General features: G+C 38.9%; 1 protein-coding gene across 1 annotated transcript; it reads left to right on the forward strand.

Annotated features, from left to right (window-relative positions):
- Nucleotides 1-416: 416 nt before the first annotated feature.
- On the forward strand, nucleotides 417-13,806 carry LOC308252504 (transmembrane emp24 domain-containing protein 7). The gene is made up of 3 exons (XM_080677236.1): nucleotides 417-918; nucleotides 5,560-5,805; nucleotides 10,658-13,806. Exons 1-3 carry the CDS (start codon nucleotides 718-720, stop codon nucleotides 10,892-10,894), a joined length of 684 nt encoding a protein of 227 aa, XP_080533362.1. The 5' UTR covers nucleotides 417-717; the 3' UTR covers nucleotides 10,895-13,806.
- Nucleotides 13,807-19,557: the final 5,751 nt, after the last annotated feature.

The raw sequence follows: 19,557 nt of genomic DNA on the forward strand, positions 1-19,557 counted from the left end.
GTAAATGTACTGTGCTTAGCACAGTGCCTGATGATAATGAACACTCAATAGACGGTCCCAGAATTCACGCTCCTCGCTAAACTGCTTTCCCGCATATTTGTTATTGTTTAAGAGAAAGCTCTCTGCACACAGCTAAGCACTCCACCGCCGGTGGTTAGCCCCCTCGGGTAAAAATGAGCTCACCATCACTCCCTGGGAGCTCTCAGCTCTCACAGCACCAGCCCGTGCAGCTTACTCTCCCCGGCGGTAGCTCGCTCAGTCGGCGAACGCCCTGACAGGAGCCCGCCGGCCACACCCCTTCTCCTAACCCCGCCCACCCGCTCCTTACGTGAGCCCCGCCCCTCGTCCCAGGCTGCGGCGGAGGCCTCGCGAGCTTCCACGTATACACTCCCAAGTCTCTCCCCTCAGTCCAAAGAGAGTACATCCGGGTCGCTGGGGCAGGTGCCTCAGGCCCCGCCCCTTCCCAAGCGCTGGCTCCCCACTTCCGGCCACCTCAGGCCTTTCCGCCGGTTCCGTGCTGGTTTTAATACTTGCTCCTTAGGTGGCTCTCGGCGTCAGGTCCGGGTCTCTCCGTACCCCCACTTGCCCGCCGCGGCAGGCTCCTCATCCCCAATATCACCGAGGCTTGGAGCGACTCGGGCTGAGGCCTGCGGCGCGGTGAGTCCGCGCAGACCCTACTCCGCGTCTCCCCTGCTCTATTAAGGCCACCGCCTCGGGATGCCGAGGCTGGGTTCTGCCCCCCGCTGGGCGGCCGCCGCGGGCCGTTGGGGCTGCCGGCTGCTCGTGCTGCTGCTGCTGCTGCTGCTCGTTCCGGGACCCGGCGGCGCCTCCGAGATCACCTTCGAGCTGCCCGACAATGCCAAGCAGTGTTTCTACGAGGACATCACGCAAGGCACCAAGTGCACCCTCGAGTTCCAGGTACTACGGGCTCGGCCCAGGGCCCCCGCCCTCGGGTCCAGGATCGGGAGTAATCTGCAAGTGCTCCCCTCCTGACCTTGTTTCTTTACTCCTTGGCTGATTCAGGAATCAGCTCTAGGTAGCTGATAGAGCTTTTGGTTTCCCTCTTCTAAACCGTGGACGAGAGACATTTAAGACCAGATATTAAGATATATGAGTTTCAGAAATGCTTTCCGTAGCTGTGATTCCTCCCCTCCCCTGCCCATTCTCTAATGTCCTTTATTTGAAGGCCATTGGGCTTTCTTTTTTAAAAGACTTTCCTTTTTTAAAAAAGTATTCCTGTTCTATAGTGCCCAGTGTCTGTCCCCACTCTCCAATCCCTCCTCTGCTTTAATCAGATGTGAGATGCTGCCAATACCTAGCTCCATTGCTTTTAAGTTTTTTCATTGATAGTAGAACTATTGGTTAACCGTTAACGCATCCCTCTCTTTGGAAGAGCATCATTCTAGGCCAGATGATCTCAAGGTGGTGTAAAAAGAATTGCTGCAATAAATGAGAGGCCCCTTCTGTCTTTGGAAGTATAGTTTTTTAAAAAAAGAAGCAGCTTTATTTGGCTGAATGTAGTTTTAAGTTGGTTAGGACAATCTTTACTCTTGTTTCCATTCCTTTGGTAGACTTATTTCACGTATTTGAGCAGCTGTTCGGTGCTAGGTGCTGTGATCAAAACACCGAAGGGTGTTTTTTTCATTCCTGATTCCCCGCTTATCCTACCCTTCTTTTCTTAATTATTACCTGCTCATTCATCAAAACTGCTTTAAGAGCAGAAAATAGGGGATAGATAATCTGGTCTTTGGAATCAATCTTTAGGAAGTGATTTTAAGCTGAATTGTAAAGAATGAGTTGTACATACTTCAATAAGGGGGAAGAGGGAATAGGCTTTGCAAGGACCCTGTGTAACTGATAATTTGAAAACCATAGAGAGGTCCTATATATTTGGGAATAAGAAGCCAGAAAGGGGGGCAGAGAGGAGGGGGGTCAGCAGGGGTCAAACCACATAGTACTACAAACAGCACCTGTTATGTGGCAGACAGTATGCCAAGCATTTCGGGTATATTAATTTTCAGGGCAACTCGATATGAAATAGGTATATTTCTTATTCCTTTTTTATTGATGAAGAAACTGAGGCTTCCATCGGTTAAAACACAAGGACATAAAACATAGCAAGTAGCAGAATCAGTATGCAGTTCCAGGTTAAACTCAAGACTTACTTTGACCTCAGGAGCTTATATAGACATGAACAGTCATTTAATGTTAAATGTAACAGTGAAAGTACATAGTAGGTATCATGGGGCCATAAAAAAATAACTTTCCTCCTGCCTTCAAAGTTCTAGCTGGACTCATAATCAAATTAACAGAAACAAATTAACAGGAGAAAATGTACAAAGTTTATTATGGATGTAATTGGGCAATTGAGGCTTATCTGCCATGTTGGACAAAGCAGAAGGTGTGGGCAGGGTCTGGGATTTCAGAGGAGAAATAGGCAATTCACAGGTAACCCAGAAAGAGCAGAACATGTGGCCAACAAATTTCTGCTAGGCAAACCAGGAACAATGGGCGGAGGGCTAGGGAACAAACAGGCTTTGCTAAATTTTTTCCTGTCTTATGTGATAAAGTGAATATGAGGTTCCCTTCCTGAAGCAGGTTTTTTGTCTGAATCTCCTTAGAAAAGGGGGTGGAGATGGGGGTCAGCAGGGGCCAAACCCTGGGTGGGAAAAGGGGAGGTAACAGTCTTTGAGTCTTTTGTTTCTTAATCAGCTTAAAAATCAATATTCCAGAAGGCACATTTGGGGTGGCAAAACTTTGGTGCTGACTGAAGGAGGAAGGATCATTGGGAAATTTAGCTGAGGGGCTGATGTTTGGTCTGAGGATAAATAGGAGTTACAAGTCCGCAGGACGAAAAATGACATCCTAGGTAGATGTGTTATGTTTGTACGACTAAATTCCAGCAGGCCTGAAATTAGCCTTAGCTGGCACTGAAATACACTGAGTGATAGTGTTGCTTTGTAACTGTGGACCCAAGGGCTTTGAGGGTAATTTGTACTAGTTTGTTGGCATTTTTTTTATTGATAATAGTGAGGTTGATGATTTGCACCTGGTCTCTTCGAGACCGCCCAGAGGCTTGGTATTAAGACTGGTTACCTATCAGGAATATGCCTATGTGACCAGCAAAATATAAAATACCCAGCCAACACTCTTTTGGGCTAGTTCCAAGGTGTTCCTTGCACATTTGGTGGTACGTAATCTGAGCGAGAGAGTACTAGTATATGTGTAGCCACACCCCTCACAGGGAGGACAAAGAAGCCAAAACCTAACTTCTCTTGGATCTGTTTCTGTGAGACAGCTTTTAGCTGTGATGTTTTCTTTTCCTGCAAAAAAACGGATTTGTAAGTATTGTCATTTTTGGTCCTGTGGTTCTTCTTCAGCAAAAAACTCTGTTTAACTGTTAGAAAAGATTTAAAGCAAGGACTTCAGAGAACTTCTGGCAGTCTGCTATTTTTGGAACACAGAATGAGAAAGGGTATAAAGGAAGAGCTGAGGCTACCTGGAGGAGGTACAGGGGAATGGATGCCATTGTTAACAGGTTTCGATTTTTCTGTAGAGGAAATCAAAAGGGGATTTCTGAAAGGAAATGTGATTATCAAAAGGTTTTAAGCAAATGGGGAATGAAGAAGGATAGGGAGGTTGCCCCACCTCCAGGAGACATGTGGGGAAGAGGAGACTATTGGCATCTGCACAAGGCAACACAGTCCCCACAACAAAGAATTACCTAGCCCACAATTATCTAATCAAAGTTGAGAAACACTTGATTAGAGGGATGAGAGATTGGGTTGTGGGAAGAACTTTTAGTAAGTTGTGGCAATACTCTTGTCTGGATTGTGGATTAGGAATAGAAAAAATGGTATGAATTTGAGAAAGGCAAAAACATCAAGAGATTCCTTTATTTTAACTGGACTGGAAGGGCCACTTAATTTGAGATGATTTCCAGTTTCTATCTTATTTGACTAGACAAGTTGTAAAGGGTTACTATTATCTGAAATGAGAATACTTGTTTAAAATTTGTTGGAAGAAAAGTGGCGTTATTATAAGTTCTGGCCCTATTCAGTTTGTATGTATGTACTTATTTGATTATTTAAAGTGCAACAGTCAATATGAATTAGGTGTATAAAATGATGTCATATTTCTTCCCCCCTCCCTATCCAGAAGAAAAGTCTGACTTTTGAGGAGAGGGGTAAAATGATAAGACACTGTTTTTATGTCAAAACATTATGTCTCTAATATTAGTCTTACATATCTTTACAGTTTCCTAAGTGCATAGTTTCATTTAATTATCAAAATGATCTTGTAGCATAGTACAGTTACAAGAGGTCATATAAGTAACCCATTCTTCTTTGAAGTTCAAAGTTTGATCTCTGTTCTGCAGATCTAGAATGTCAATAATATGCTAACCAAATTGTTCAAGCTTGAAAATACAGGCTTGTGTCACTCAGTCTCATGTTGTTTGGGAAACCTCAAACCCATTGTCTCTTCCTCATGAATTCTTACCCAAGTGTATACGTGCACCCTATTTTCTTCTCCTGTCTCCTCCCTCTTCCCATTCAGTTCTTTCTCATATAAGGAGGACTTTCTTCTCTTTAATCCTTTCCCCCTTTTCTCTGGTGATTGTCCAGTTACTTCAGGAAAAATCTCCCCCTCCTCTCTTCACTTGGAAAATGCAAGTTGCCCAAATTGTGACTGATTAAGCATAAGCCTTTGAAAATAGCTCCAAAATCCTCTTCAGAAACATGTTATCTATTCCCAGCTTTCCTTTCAATGTGCTTGCCCTTAAATACAAACTTTCCAGATAAAAGGTCTTTTTGTTTTTATGTTGTTCTGTTTTGTTTTTGCTTTAGTCATTAATCATTTCTGTTTCTATTGGAAACAAGTTTATAAATAATGATAATACTCTTAGAACCGCCAGTAAGTCTATTCAATTCGCATTGTAATTTAAAACAAAATATGTATCAAATTCTATGTAACTGACTTGTAAAATAATTTAAACACAACCTATTTGCAATTTGGCAATAAAATTAGTTTGAGTTCTATGATGGGATGTTATGCTAAGGACTGACCTACCTTACTATTTCACTCCTCTATCCATGGGTGTGCTTGGATGATACTAATAGGAAACTAGATGAGAAAATTTGCAGAAGAAAAATATTACATGACACTAAGCTTAAGGGTAAAGAGTACGACTTTGGAGGTCAAGTTTCATCTTAATTCAGTTTCTCAGTTTGTCAGATGGAAAGGTGAAAAAACCTCTGGTAGGTTTGTTTGGGAGAATTAAGTGATATAAGAGATCTACATTAACTAGAATAGTTGTCTGGCTAATTAGCTAGTTCCTTCTCTCCTATCTTGAGGAAATTTTTTCAGTTTTTATAAACCTTTAGTTGAACTGAAATCTGCCTCCCCGAGTTCCATCCACTGGTAGAAATAAAAAAATGTAAAATTGTCTGTGATAGTAAAGGTCCTTAGCCTATAACTTTATTGCCATTTTAACAGGAAATCTGGTTATTTCTAAAACTTGTTAATTGCAGTGATCTCTTTTTTTCTCTCTCTTTATAGGTGATCACTGGTGGTCACTATGATGTAGATTGTCGATTAGAAGACCCTGATGGTAATGTGTTATACAAGGAGATGAAGAAACAGTATGACAGTTTTACTTTCACAGCCTCCAAAAATGGGACATACAAATTTTGCTTCAGCAATGAATTTTCTACTTTCACACATAAAACCGTATATTTTGATTTTCAAGTTGGAGAAGACCCCCCTTTGTTTCCTAGTGAGAACCGAGTCAGTGCTCTTACCCAGGTAAATAAAAAATCAATGATACAATGTTGGTGTGTGAAACACATAATTTATGTGCATTAACTCGATAAACACAGAATTTTGATTTTTAACACAGTCATTAAGACTTATCTTAACTCTTATAGTAGATTAAGCATTTCACAGAGAACCTCAGACTTTTCAGTGAAGACCAGTGTTAAAAGATTTTATGAACTTTTAAGTGTAAAGAAAATAAGAAGTATTAAAATAGGAGGATCATTGCCGAAACCGGTTTGGCTCAGTGGATGGAGCGTCGGCCTGCGTACTGGGGGGTCCCAGGTTCGATTCCGGTCAAGGGCATGTGCCTTGGTTGCGGGCACATCCCCAGTGGGAGGTGTGCAGGAGGCGGCTGATCGATGTTTCTCTCTCATCGATGTTTCTGGCTCTCTATCCCTCTCCTCTCTCTTCCTCTCTGTAAAATATCAATAAAATATATTTTTTAAAAAATAAATATATAAAATAAAATAGGAGGATCATTTAAGTAGAAACATCAGTGGCGAAGGAAATTTAGGAAGTCTAAACAGTGTTCCAGCATTCTGAAGCATTTTCATGGAGGAATGTTGCTACCATAGCTTAGCAGATTAATATAACTAGATGCAAAATGATGCCTTAATTAATATATAAAGATACCACAGGTGGTTTTTTTTACTAGTATTTGTTCTTCAAGCTACTGGTACAATAACTTTTGCTGTAACTTCAGGTAAAATATTAAAAGATTAATGATAAGTCATCTAATAAAAAGAGTTAAGGAAGCTAAATTGGGTTTTATTTTGAAGAATAGCTTAATGAGAAAAAGATAGCAAAATAAATTTAAAGTCAGTGAACAGGTACTGTTCAGCTGATGAAAGGGCTAATTTAGTTCTAGTTCAAATACAGTATGAGCTCAGATTATATCTAAAAGATACTCAATTAGGTATTCAAAGGAATTATTTAACACCTGCTTGTTAAAACCTTAAGCTGGTATTTCATTGTTCCCACATTTCTTGGCAAAATCATATGATGATAGAGGCAGTTTTTAAGAATGTGTAAGAAGCCCTAGTCGGTCTGGCTCAGTGGATAGAGCATCGGCCCTCAGACTGTAGGATCCAGGTTCAATTCTGGTCAAGGGCACATACCGTGGTTGCAGGCTCAATCCCTGGTCCTGGTCGGGGTGCGTGTGGCAGGCAACCAGTAGATGTGTCTCTCTCACATTGATGTTTCTATCTCTCCCTCTCCCACTCTCTAAAAATCAGTGGAAAAATATCCTTGGGTGAGGATTAACAACAACAACAAATTAATTTTAAAAAATGATAGTTTTCACCATTTTTCAACCAGTAATAAAATGCTGGATCTAGAGTAGGCAGCAAAACCACTGCTAAAACCATCAGGTGAAAGGCAGATGGGAAACCTTATAATGGGTAGATAAGACTGATATCACTAAATCTAATGATATTTCACAAATAGGTAACTAGACATGTGTCTTCTGATAATAGGCAGTAGTGGAGTACACAACATTGCCTATGCTGTGTTCCCACTAAGAACAGTACACCTGAATACCATCAAGTCTCTAGTTCCAGCTACTAGTTTATAAGAAATACAAAGGATAGAAGAACACCATGGGAATACAATTATCAAAATTGAGAAAGTAGGAAATGCTACAGGAATTGAGGCCCCAATTTCTTCAATAAATGGATGAGAAAGGAAAAAAAGGAGAGAACCAAAAGATTAAAGAAGACCTAAAAGACCTATCAACCAAATTATTGTGTTGACATTGTTTGGACTCTGACTTATAAACAACTTTTGAGGCTTTTGGGGAAATTTATATCCTATATAATAAAATCCTAATATGCAAATCAACCGAACGACTGGTCGCAATGATGCGCACTGACCACCAGGGGCAGACGCTCAATGCAGGAGCTGCCCCCTGGTGGTCAGTGCGCTCCCACAGGGGGAGCACCGCTCAGCCAGAAACCAGGCTCATGGCTGGCGAGCGCAAAGGCGGTGGCGGGAGCCTCTCTCACCTCCGCAGCAGTGCTAAGGACCCCTTAGCAGATATCCCCCAAGGGGTCCCGGACTGCGAGAGGGCGCAGGCCAGGCTGAGGGACCCCCGCCAGTGCACAAATTTCTTGCACCGGGCATCTAGTTTGATATAAAGGAACTATTTTTAATTACTTTGTGTTATACTGGTAATGCTACTGAGGTTATATTTTTTAAAGTGTTACTTTTCAGAAATAAATATAAAGTATAGAAGTATAGCTGAAATGATAAAATATCTTGGGTTTGCTTTAAAATAATTGGAGTAGGGAGGAAAATTGGTGTGGAATATAGATGGAACAAGATTAGCCGTATGTTAATAATTATTGACATAGAGGTTCATTGTTCTGTTCTCTATACTTTTGAACATTTTCACTTTAAAGGTATAAGGAAAAAAAAGGAAACAGCACTCTCTGAAAAATTATACTTAATCTATTTTCTCTAATCCAGCTGTGTTCTTAATCCATACCCCATGGTCAGGCTTCAAGGAATCCTTAAACTTTCTGAATTTGTGTCAAGTCCTTGCTTTTACACATATTTTCCAGGGGAAGAATCATTAGACCTTGTATTTTGAGGATACATAGAAAGCAAAGAAATGCTAAAGCACTTCTCTAGCCTCTTATCACAAATTAGAAATCATTTTAGCACCATTTTGCTAAATCTTTCATTCCTAGGGGTCAAACTAAAACAAGAACAGCAAAAATATTTGAGTATTCTAATAGGTAAATTCAACCTGTAGATCTCATAATTTTCTACTTTTTTGTGTTTTTTTTTATTGTCTAAAGTTTTACATATGTCTCCTTTTTCCCCAGTTGACCCCCCACCCACACCCCACAGCCATTCCCACCACGGGCAAGCCCCCACAGCCCCAGTGTCTGTGTCCATTGGTTATGCTAATATGCATGCATACAAGTCCTTTGGTTGCTCTCTAACCGCCTCCCCCCCCCCATTTGTCTCTGGATCTATTCTTGTTCATCAAATATAATTTTCTACTTTTTAAAAGTATCTTTAATTTTTATAATTATTCCTTTTATACATACTTTGGTAGAACTTTTTTAAATATTTGAATTATTTTCTAAGGTCTACATTCCTTATTTAAAATTAAGACCAACTCCGATTTTTTAAGTTCTTAATATGTGTTTTGTGATGTAAAATAAGTATAGTATAATAAAGCATGTATTTCATCACTAGGATTAAGTTTTCAGAGTAAAAAATATTAAGCTCTGGGTTACAAAAAAAATTAGACATTTAACCCTTAAAAGGTAAGGTGTCACCTAGCCAGTGTGGCTCAGTTGGTTGGACATCATCCAGTGCATGGAGAGGTTGCTGGTTCGATTCCCAGTCAGGGCACATGCCTGGGTTGTGGGCTTGATCCCTGATGGGGTATGTGCAGGAGGCAGCCAATTAGTGTTAAGATCTCTCTTTGATGTTGCTCTCTTCTCCTTCTTTCTCTAAAAATCAATAAACTGTTTTTATTTTTTTATTTATTTTCAATATATTTTTTTATTGTTTTCAGAGAGGAAGGGAGAGGGAGAGAGAGAAACACCAGTGATGAGAGAGAATCATTGATCAGCTGCCTCCTGCACAACCCCTAATGGGGATTGAGCCCACAACCTGGGCATGTGCCTTTGACTGGAATCAAACCTGGGACCCTTCAGTCTGCAGGCCGGCGCTCTATCCACTGAGCCAAACCAGCTAGGGCAAACTCTTCTTTAAAAAAAAAAAAAAAAAAAGTAAGATGAAGGCTTACAAACTGATTACACAGTGAAACTGAAACTTGTATCCCATTGAGAACATATATATTGGTTTGGTTGATTGGTATGAGGGAAAAACTTATTTAGCAAATTGGTAACTTTTTTTTTAAAAAAAGGTACTCTGGCCTATTTTCAGATTCACCTATTTTTAAAATAGATAAATAACTTTTGACTAACAATCTATTTTTATGCCATACTTGATTTATATTTGTATATATTCTTACTAGAGGCCCGGCGCATGAAATTCGTGCACAGGTATGGTCCCTAGGCCTGGCCTGTGATCAGGCCATCTTCCCTGGCTGCTGGCAGCCAGCCCTGCCCCCCACTGCCACCCACCCCCCAGTTCCCCATTTGCCATGAGGCGATCGGAGCCTGCCGGCCGTGGGGAGGAACTGAGAGGTTGGCTGTTCCCGCCTACTCACCATCCCTGTCCCCCAACACTGGTCGCCCTCTGTGTGTGGGGTGACTAGCAGGGTGGGGGCCTTGGCCTGGTACCACCCACGTCTGTTGCCACCCACCCCTGGTTCCCCGTTCCCCATGGGCTGTTAGAGCCTGCCCTCTGGGGGAAGGAACCAAGAGGTTGGCCCACAGGCAATCGGGACCTGCGAGCTGGGGGCAGGTCCTGTGTTGAGTGTCTGCCCCCCGGTGGTCAGTGTGCGTCATAGTGACCAGTCATTCTTCCATTTGGTCAATTTGCATATTACCCTTTTATTATATAGGATTGGTCATATTTGCTGATCTACCCAATTTTTTCTTCCTAATCTTTTCTTTTTAAGGAATCTGGGTTTGAAATTTTATAGCCACAAACCTTAACTGATAAGTATTTCTGCTGCTGTTAGCTTAGTGTGCCATCCTTACAGATGCCACAGCTGTGACATTTTAGTTTGGGGCAAGCAGCTGCTTTATGGGATCTCTAACTTTACCATTTGTACTAGTGGGAATGAGTAAAGGGTTGCATTGCCAGGACCTCTGACATAAATGTGTGAATGTTAATGAAATGAGAAATTAAAAACGAAAGATGGAGTGTACAGAAAATATTAAACATACTAACTGGAAATATTTCTCTTTAGATGGAATCTGCCTGTGTTTCGATTCATGAAGCTCTGAAGTCTGTCATTGACTATCAGACCCATTTCCGCTTGAGAGAAGCTCAAGGCCGAAGCCGAGCAGAGGATTTAAATACAAGAGTGGCCTATTGGTCAGTAGGAGAAGCCCTCATTCTTCTGGTGGTTAGCATAGGGCAGGTATTTCTTCTGAAAAGCTTTTTCTCAGATAAAAGAACCACCACAACTCGTGTTGGATCATAACTACGTTTTGGGAATTGATGCACCATTGCCACTGTAATATTGCTGTCCTCTAATTAATTTTAGGTAACTGAAGAACTGAATATTGGCAACATTTTAAAAACCTTACTCATATACTTGTTTGGGAGAATACACAATGCATATCCCAAACTATGGAAAGGACACCTTTTTTTATTTGTAAAGGTATAACAACCTTGGGACTTACTTTGGGCTATTCGTGTTAAATATTCAACACCAATACACCAGTGATCTCTTTTCTTGGTTGTTTGTATCTATTCTTCGCACACTAAACTTTGGTATTTTGATTCCTTTTTGCCATTTAAAACTACTTTTCTTATAGGTAGTGAATATTTTTAAAATCTTCAATTTAATATCTACATGTGTTATGGAGGAAGAAAATTGCCTTTAATTGTTTATAGTAAATTGGGTTTTGTTTTTCAGAAAACCAAATGTGACTCACTATAGCCCAAGCCCTATTCTGCACTGTTTAATTTTCATGGGGGGAAAATGTACCATAGAAATGTTTGTTAATATTGATATAATTTTAAATTGATACATCATGGTATAACTTATTTTTCACTAGCTTGGAAAATGTCAGATTTTTGGTTTTGGGGTTTATTCTATGATTTATAACCAGATATGTTATTTTTTTCATAAAGATATTCTTACCACATAGAAAATAGTATGTTTCAGTAGCATAATAGAGTTTTCAGGCCTTAAAAAATCAGATTGTCATACCAGTTAGAATAAATACAGAATAATTTAAGGTACTGCAATGTCTTATAGTGTAGGGACGAATGAAATAAGAAGAATTTTTTTGAGTTATCTGCACCCATTACATTTTCAGTGCTTTTTACAAAGAAAAAAGGTGATCTGTTTCATTTAAACATTTAATTGGCTCGTTCTTGCCATTATGTGGCTTTAATGTTTTGAGTCATTCCCAGTTTAAATTGATAGTTGTAATATTAGTATCATAAAAGTGCCATACATTTAATCCCAATAGGTGTGATGCACTGAGAAGTTAGTTTCTTTGGATTTTTTTTCTTTCTCTTTTCCTTTTCTATTCTTTTTTTTTGTCTTGTATATGTAATTTGTATAATTTCTGGTTAGCATCCCAAAGATTTAAAAATTTAGAATGCTGTGTGTTTTTTTTTATTTGATTGTACTGCATTTAATGAATATTAAATAGTGCATATTCTGTACACTATATGGTTTAGAATGTGTTTGTATTTTATAACTTATATAGATTGAGCTGACTGGAATAAGATTTTGTTCTAAGATAGAATACAAGATACTGTAAAATTGTATAGATATTTAAAGCTTTTCTGCTATAAAAAAAAATAATGCAACTACTTTTTGCCATGCCTCCCTTCCCCACACAAAGTGGTAAGTGCTGAAAAAGACTCATATTTAATGCCGGGGGTCTTGATCCACCATCTTGAAGGGGTTCAGGAACCTGGAGAAGGCACTGTGTATAAATTAATAAAGAGTCCAGAGATGAAACATAATTTTGGAAGGCATTTTGGAGAGCCAGAGAAGACTTAGCTCAAGGAACCAAGTTCTTCTGTCTCTCTGGACCCCTTGCTTTATATTAACACAAATTGTCCTAAAGCAAGGTAGATATACATATCAAAGGCCAAGGTTTAGTATACAGAGGTTTTGTTGGATTGGAGGAACTGCCTTTGGCTGTTAGGTGTTTGGCCAGCAGGAGGCAATAACATGGAGATTGAAATGCCCTCAGCTGTCTGGCAGCAAGCAATCATTTATGCATCCTTTTCAGGTTTGGGGAAATGCCCTCAGCCATTCCAGATGATTCAGCCCTGCTGACATGCTGGAATTAGCTTCTGGCACATATTGTATAGACTTTGATATGTGGTGACATGGAATACTGATTGGATAGCAATTCTAATCACCACTACTTACTAAAAGTTAACTCAATTTTAAGCTGTCTTAAAATGCGTATATACGTATATTACTGCATGTAAAAGCAAAAGGAATTAAAGTTGCCATGCTGGCTAATTTCAAATGCTGCAGTGTAGTAAGGGATAAACATGTTTTCAACTTTGACCCTTTAATTCCAAAAATTTTTAAGACCAAATAGCTAATCCTTAATATCAGATTAAAAAATGAAGTTTAAGATTTTGCAGTTTTATCATTTGGATTCTTATGTGGGCGTTGTCCCACAGCTTTATAAGTGTCCCTCTATATTTAGATTTGGAAATTTTCAACACTAATGTTAATGTGATTCATAAGCATGGGTGTGTCTTAAATGTCCTTTCTGGTTACCTGTCTGTTCTGTTTTGTTCAGATAATTAGACCATAAGTAAGCAGAGTCAGGTACCATTAGTGTGCTGAGTTTGGCATAGATAATGCAGTGATTTCATCTGTGCCTATCAGAATTTCATAATATTAGACTATTGCTACAAATAACTTTTGATGAAACTATTGAGGTATATTAATATGTTTGAAATCACCACTGTTACCTGTCATAGAAAATAGTAGAGGCTTAGTCTAATCTGTATGTAACTGGATAATATTTGATGGCTGCCTATACTCAACTGGGTATGTATATATAAATGAGAAAGTACAGATTTAGCCAGACATAAGTGTTAAGTAAACTTTTTTCTTCCTCCTATATAATTTGTAGCTCATTTTTTTCTTTAATTCTTTCATAACTTGATGCAACAGTTTGAATTTCTCAAATATTTATATTTGAACATATGGTTCAGAATATTTAAACATCATTAGCTGTATATATTTTTAAAGTAGACTAAATAATGGAAAAGGACTTTAATATACAAGTGTATCAAATGAATACTTAAATTTCAACTGTGAAGATACATTATAAGATTACTTTGCTAATAATCTAAACATTCTTTTTACTATTAAAAGAAATAAATGGTGTGTGGTCATTACTTTTCTTCTGGCTTGATGCTCATCAACTTTGAAAATACAATGGACTAAAAGCAATTCTATTCTTTTAGGTTTCACTTAAATCTCTGTACTGTCCATATTTGCTTAGTTTATAAATGTGTAACATTGATAGTTAAATAGGACAAAGCTAACCCTCTGACTATTGATTTCAAAAATTAAGCAAATTAATATATAAATAAATCAAGAGAGGCTTTTTAGTTACTTTTGAAAAGAAAAACAAATTAAACAGGTGTTGGTTCTGTAGGGTTGCACCAATCAGTTCTTGTAGAATTAAAAAAAAAAATCAACAAATTGACTTTTTTCAGTCAGGATTTAAGCTCCTTAGGAACTTGTAGCTTGGAGTACATTTTTGTAGCCACAGAGTGATTATTTATTTGGTATTTCATCAAAACATCTTGGACCGGCCAAGAAAAAATAAATGAAGAGAAAGTTCATAATATACCACTTCCCTTTTACAAAAAGATCTACATTATATGTTCTTGTTTTCACTAACTGGAAGAAATCCAAAGAGGATTGTCGTTTTATGAGAAACTAGAGGCCTGGTGCACGAACTTGATGCACTTGGGGGGATCCCTCAGCCTGGCCTGCACCCTCTTGCAGTCTGGGAGCCCTCAGGGGATGTCCAACTGACGGCTCTGTGGGGAGTGGGCCTAAGCCGTCAGTCAGACATCCTTAGCACTGCCACGGTTGCAGGAGAGTCTCCCGCCATCGCCACTGCACTCCCCAGCCGTGAGCCCGGCTTCTGGCTGAGAGGTGCTCCAGGGGGCACTGATCACCAGGGGGCAGCTCCTGCTTTGAGCTTCTGCTCCCTGGTGGTCAGTGTGTGTCATAGCGACCAGTCGTTCTGCCGTTCAGCCGATTCGCTTATTAACCTTTTATTATATAGGATGGTGAAAATGGCATTCAGCAGCATTTTTGCAGGGAGCCATTATAGAGGCAGCATGCACCCTGAGCAGCATGAGTGGCACTGCTTTCATTATATGTTCATGTTACTTTAGGTTTTATGTGTTATTTAGTACGTTATTTTTTGGGTCTGGGAATGCTTAAAAATTTTCCCATGTAAATTAATGGTAATTGCTTCTTTTCTTTACCCTATTTATGCTTAGGAAAGGTTTTATAGGAACACTCAGCTTTCAGATAGCACAGGAAACCTGTACCACCTCTAAATGGCCTCATTTTTAAAAAAATATATTTTATTGAATTTTACAGAGAGGAAAGGAGAGGGATAGAGAGTTAGAAACATCGATTAGAGAGAAACATTGATCAGCTGCCTCCTGCACGCCCCCTACTAGTGATGTGCCCACAACCAAGGTACATACATGCCCTTGACCAGAATCAAACCTGGGACCCTTGAGTCCGTAGGCCGACGCTCTAGCCACCGAGCCAAACCGGGTAGGGCTAAACTGCCTCATTTTTAACCATTTTGAATTTCTTTTTTTTAATCCTCACCCAAGAATATTTTTTCCATTGATTTTTAGATAGAGTGGAAGGGAGGGGGAGAGACAGAGAGAGAGAAACATCTATGTGAGAGAGACACATTGGTTGTGAGAGAGACACATTGACTGGTTGCCTCCCACACCTGCCCCGACCTGCAGCTGGGGGTCAAGCCTGCAACTGAGGTACATGCCTGTGCCCTTGACCAGAACCTTTCAGCCCATGGGCTGACACTCTAACCACTGAGCAAAACCGGCTAGAGCCCTTTGCATTTCTTACTGAAAGTTTGGGTGAAAGGCAGTTTAGCCTACAGTTTCCTAAAAAGCTCTTAGTTGTTAAGCAAATTAACCTATACTGTATAATGCCAAGTTGCCTCAAGTTTTTTCTTTCCCTTTATAATGTAGTCATAGGGGACTTTCTGGTTTCTGGGCACAATCCTATAAAAAATAACAGTAAATAGTGAGGGTGAGGGCAGGATTCGGGGGGGGGGGGGGCGGGCAATGGGAGGATAAGCACATATTTGTAATACCTTAATAAAGGGGGGGAAAAGAATGCAAAAAAACCCCACTTATATGCATTGCCCATGGACACAGACAATAGGGTGATGAAGGCCTGGGGTGGAGCAGAAACTAGCTGGTGGGGGTCAAGGGGAAAAAATGGAGGACATCTGTAATACTCTCAACAATAAAAATTTAAAAAAAGGAAAACAGTAAATAGAGATTAACATTTATTGAATGCTTACTCTGTGCCAGCTGTGCTAAATACTTGTATTGGTACACTTCATCTTTGGAATAGTCCTATGAACCAACGAATTCCCATTTTACAGCTGAAAAAACAGGCGCAGAGAGGTTAGGAAACCTGCCCCATATAACAGTAATTAGTAGAATCTGAATACAAACATTGCAGTCTGGCTCCAGAGCCCTCTTTCTTAGCCACCGTGCAGTATTGCCTTACAAACACGAATTAAAGGATAGATTTATGAAGGCTTACCTATCTTGATTTCAGGGTAGCTCAATATCGGTTTAGTGCTTGAACATCAAGTTCAAATTGTGGTTGCATGACTTCACACAAATGATTTTATTAACAGTGTGTTTCTTCATCTATTACTAAGGTGATATCTACTATAATGATAATATAACAAGATGTTTATAAAACATTAGGATCAGTGCCTATCATATACAAGCACTTAACAGTAGTTATATTTTTATCATTGGTCCAATTCTGGTTTCTTGTTCTTTTGTTTCTAAAGTTCTTACTTTGGCCTCTACCATATGGTTCTTAAGTAGTATATAACACACATATGAAAGTGTTTGAACATCTATCATGTGTATAATAGTCTGTTAAAAGTTTCAAAAATGAATAAGATAGTCTGACCTCCAGGAATATAACTTAGTTGGGGGAGGCAGGCAGGACAGCTATATGAGCAACTAATGTTTTATAAGGAATAAAGCAGAATGTCCTTGGAAGGTGCTAAGGCTTTTACAGGGTGCTACAGGAGGAAGAAAATATATAAGTCGAAAGAATTATATCCCAAAAAAATTTAACTTTGTCTATCCACAGGGGAGGTCTGTGGTTGTCTAGATAGGTCAGCAATTGAGTGGAGTAAATGCTAATTCAGGGATAGGGACTATTAGCCTGTCCCCATCGCTACAGGTTGGAAAAACATGTTCTTTAACTTCGTTAATAATAAAGTGATTATCTCTGAACCTCTCCACCTCAGTTGTTTCCAAATTCTGGATGAATATACAGGGTGTTACCCCTAAACTATCAAATGTGCAATTTTTCAGTCTGCATGTCTTGATTTTATCTATTAAGATATCATCATTAGAAATTATCCCATTCCTTGCTGAAATCGATATTATACCAGAAGTAACACTGGTCTAACATAATCTGTTTTTAGTGCTGTTATTTGCTAGTGATTATTACTACCTTAAAAAGAAAATGCAGCACCAGAACTTAAGAAATAATGTTTCAGCCCCGCTGGTATAGCTCAGTGGTTGAGAACTGATCTGTGAACCAGGAGGTCACGGTTTGATTCCAGGTCAGGGCACATGCCTGGGTTGCAGGCTTGTTCCCCATTAGGGAGCATGCAGGAGGCAGCCAATTGATGGAGATCCATGTATCGCTCTCACATCAATGTTACCCTCTCCCTCCCTAAAAATAAAAAAATAAAAATACTTTTTTTTTTTAAGAAATACAACATTGCCAGCACCTTAGAAGGTTCCTATGTATCTTTTCCTGACCACATCCTTGAATTTCTCCACTAGAGATAACCAATGTTCTGCTTGTAATGAAAATAATTTTATTTTTCTTTATATTTTCACCAGTTATGTATAATAGTTCTCAAACTACTTTTTTAAATAATTTCTATATGTCACAGATACTTTTATAAATACAAAATCAAATACTTGAATGTTTTGTCAATGTCAAACTCACTTGATTTGCTTATCTCAGCATCAGCCTGTAACAGTTTGATATGGTCTATAGACCGCACTTTGAATAGTACTGATGTCTGTGTTACTGAAAAATATTTCTTTTTTAATCAGGCAAAAATTAACTTGAGTAAGTAAAATGTAATGGAGTATTAAGTTCTATTTAATAAGTTGAATATTACATGTATTTTTTTGTGACTTTGTTTTGCTGAATCATCCATTTTGATACATATGGCTATAGTTTGATTTTGTTATTGTATATAGTAGTCCATCATATGAGTATACCACAGGTATATGTCTCTTCTACTGTAATAGTTTTGGGATTGTTTCATGTTCTTTATTATTATGAACAAATCCACTATGAACACTCTTGTATACTAGTATGTGTCCTATTGTACATGTGTATGATCTCTTGAGAATACATCTAGGAGTGGAATTATTTGCTCCTAGTGTGTGTGTATCTTCATCTTTACTAAGTAATAGCTAACTTTTCTAAAGCAATTGTATCAATTAGTGCTTTCACCAGCAACATTGGAAGGTTCCACATTTGGTATTGTCAGACTTTAAAACTTTTGAAAATCTGAGTATTTCAGTTATTTTTATACATATATGTGCATATTGTTAAACTGGTATTAAACTTCATCATTGCTTAATTTGTATTTTCATGAGGTAAATTTTTTTCCCCTGGGTTTATTTACCATTTTGATTTCTTGTGAAGTCCCTGTTCAAATCATTTGCCCATTTAAAAAAATTGCATTAGTTTGACATTTTTTGATTAATAGGATTCCTGTATGTATTCCTTTATGTAAACTCAATCCTTTGTTTATAACTATTTCAAATATCTTCTCACTGTTTGTTTTTATTTTTCTGTTTCTAGTGTATCAATTGTTCCTGTATTGATGTTTTTATGTCTTGTTTAAGAAATATTTCTCTATCCTGAAGTCATGAACACCTCCTATACTATGTTCTAAAATATGTATAATTTTATCTTTTACTTGATTTGAGTTTTGTATGAGATAAGGTAAGTAACCAGGTTTCTTTTTTCAGTTTCTTGAAAACTCATATTTCTCTATTGATTTATAATGCCAATTTGGTCACTATTAAGTGCCCATATTTACATAAGTCTGTTTCAGTGCTCTCTGATCTATTCCATTGATCTGTTTGTCCTTAACACCAGTAACATTGTATTAATTACTGAAGCTTTTTAATTTCTTGATAATCGGTAAAATAGGTCTTTATACCTTGCTCTTCAAGATTTTGGCTGTCTTTTGCATTTTTGTGCAAAATTTAGAATTAGCACAATGCTCTACCACTGAGCCACACCGGCCAAGGCTATGTTAGTTTTCTACGCTACATAACAAATTACCACAAATGTATCAGTGTCAAACACATACTTTATTATCTCACAATACCTATGAGTCAAGAGTCTGGGCAAACCTTAGCTGGGTCCTCTCTTCAGGGTCTCACAGGCTGCAATGAAGTTGTCACCTGGATTGTGCTCTCTTGTGGAACTTGGTGTCCTCTTCTTAACTCTCCAGGTTGTTGAGGAAATTCAGTTCCTTGCAGCTGGAGAACTGAGGCTCTCAGCCCGTGAGGCTTCCCCTCCACATAAGCAGTTCCCATCGTGACTGTCTCTTCCAGGCCAGCAGGAGAGAGAATTTGCTGCTTTGAGTCTCTTCTTTCAGGGAAGGACTGATAGGATTTTCTGACTAGGTCAGAGCCACCTGGAATATTCTCCCTTCAGAGTCAACTGAATAGGGACCTTAACTGCATCTTCAAAAATTTTCCACCTTTGCCATAGTCTGTTGGTGAGAAGCAAATTACAAGTTCTGCCACATGACGGTATAGATAAGGGGATGGGGAGGG

This window comes from Plecotus auritus (assembly GCF_963455305.1).
Source record: "Plecotus auritus genome assembly, chromosome: 7".
Lineage (NCBI taxonomy): Eukaryota > Metazoa > Chordata > Mammalia > Chiroptera > Vespertilionidae > Plecotus > Plecotus auritus.

Coding starts and splice junctions, on each gene's coding strand:
- LOC308252504 (XM_080677236.1), top strand. CDS start 718: ATGCCGAGGCTGGGTTCTGCCCCCCGCTGGGCGGCCGCCGCGGGCCGT. Junction 919..5,559: donor AGTGCACCCTCGAGTTCCAG/GTACTACGGGCT, acceptor CTCTCTTTATAG/GTGATCACTGGTGGTCACTA. Junction 5,806..10,657: donor GAGTCAGTGCTCTTACCCAG/GTAAATAAAAAA, acceptor ATTTCTCTTTAG/ATGGAATCTGCCTGTGTTTC.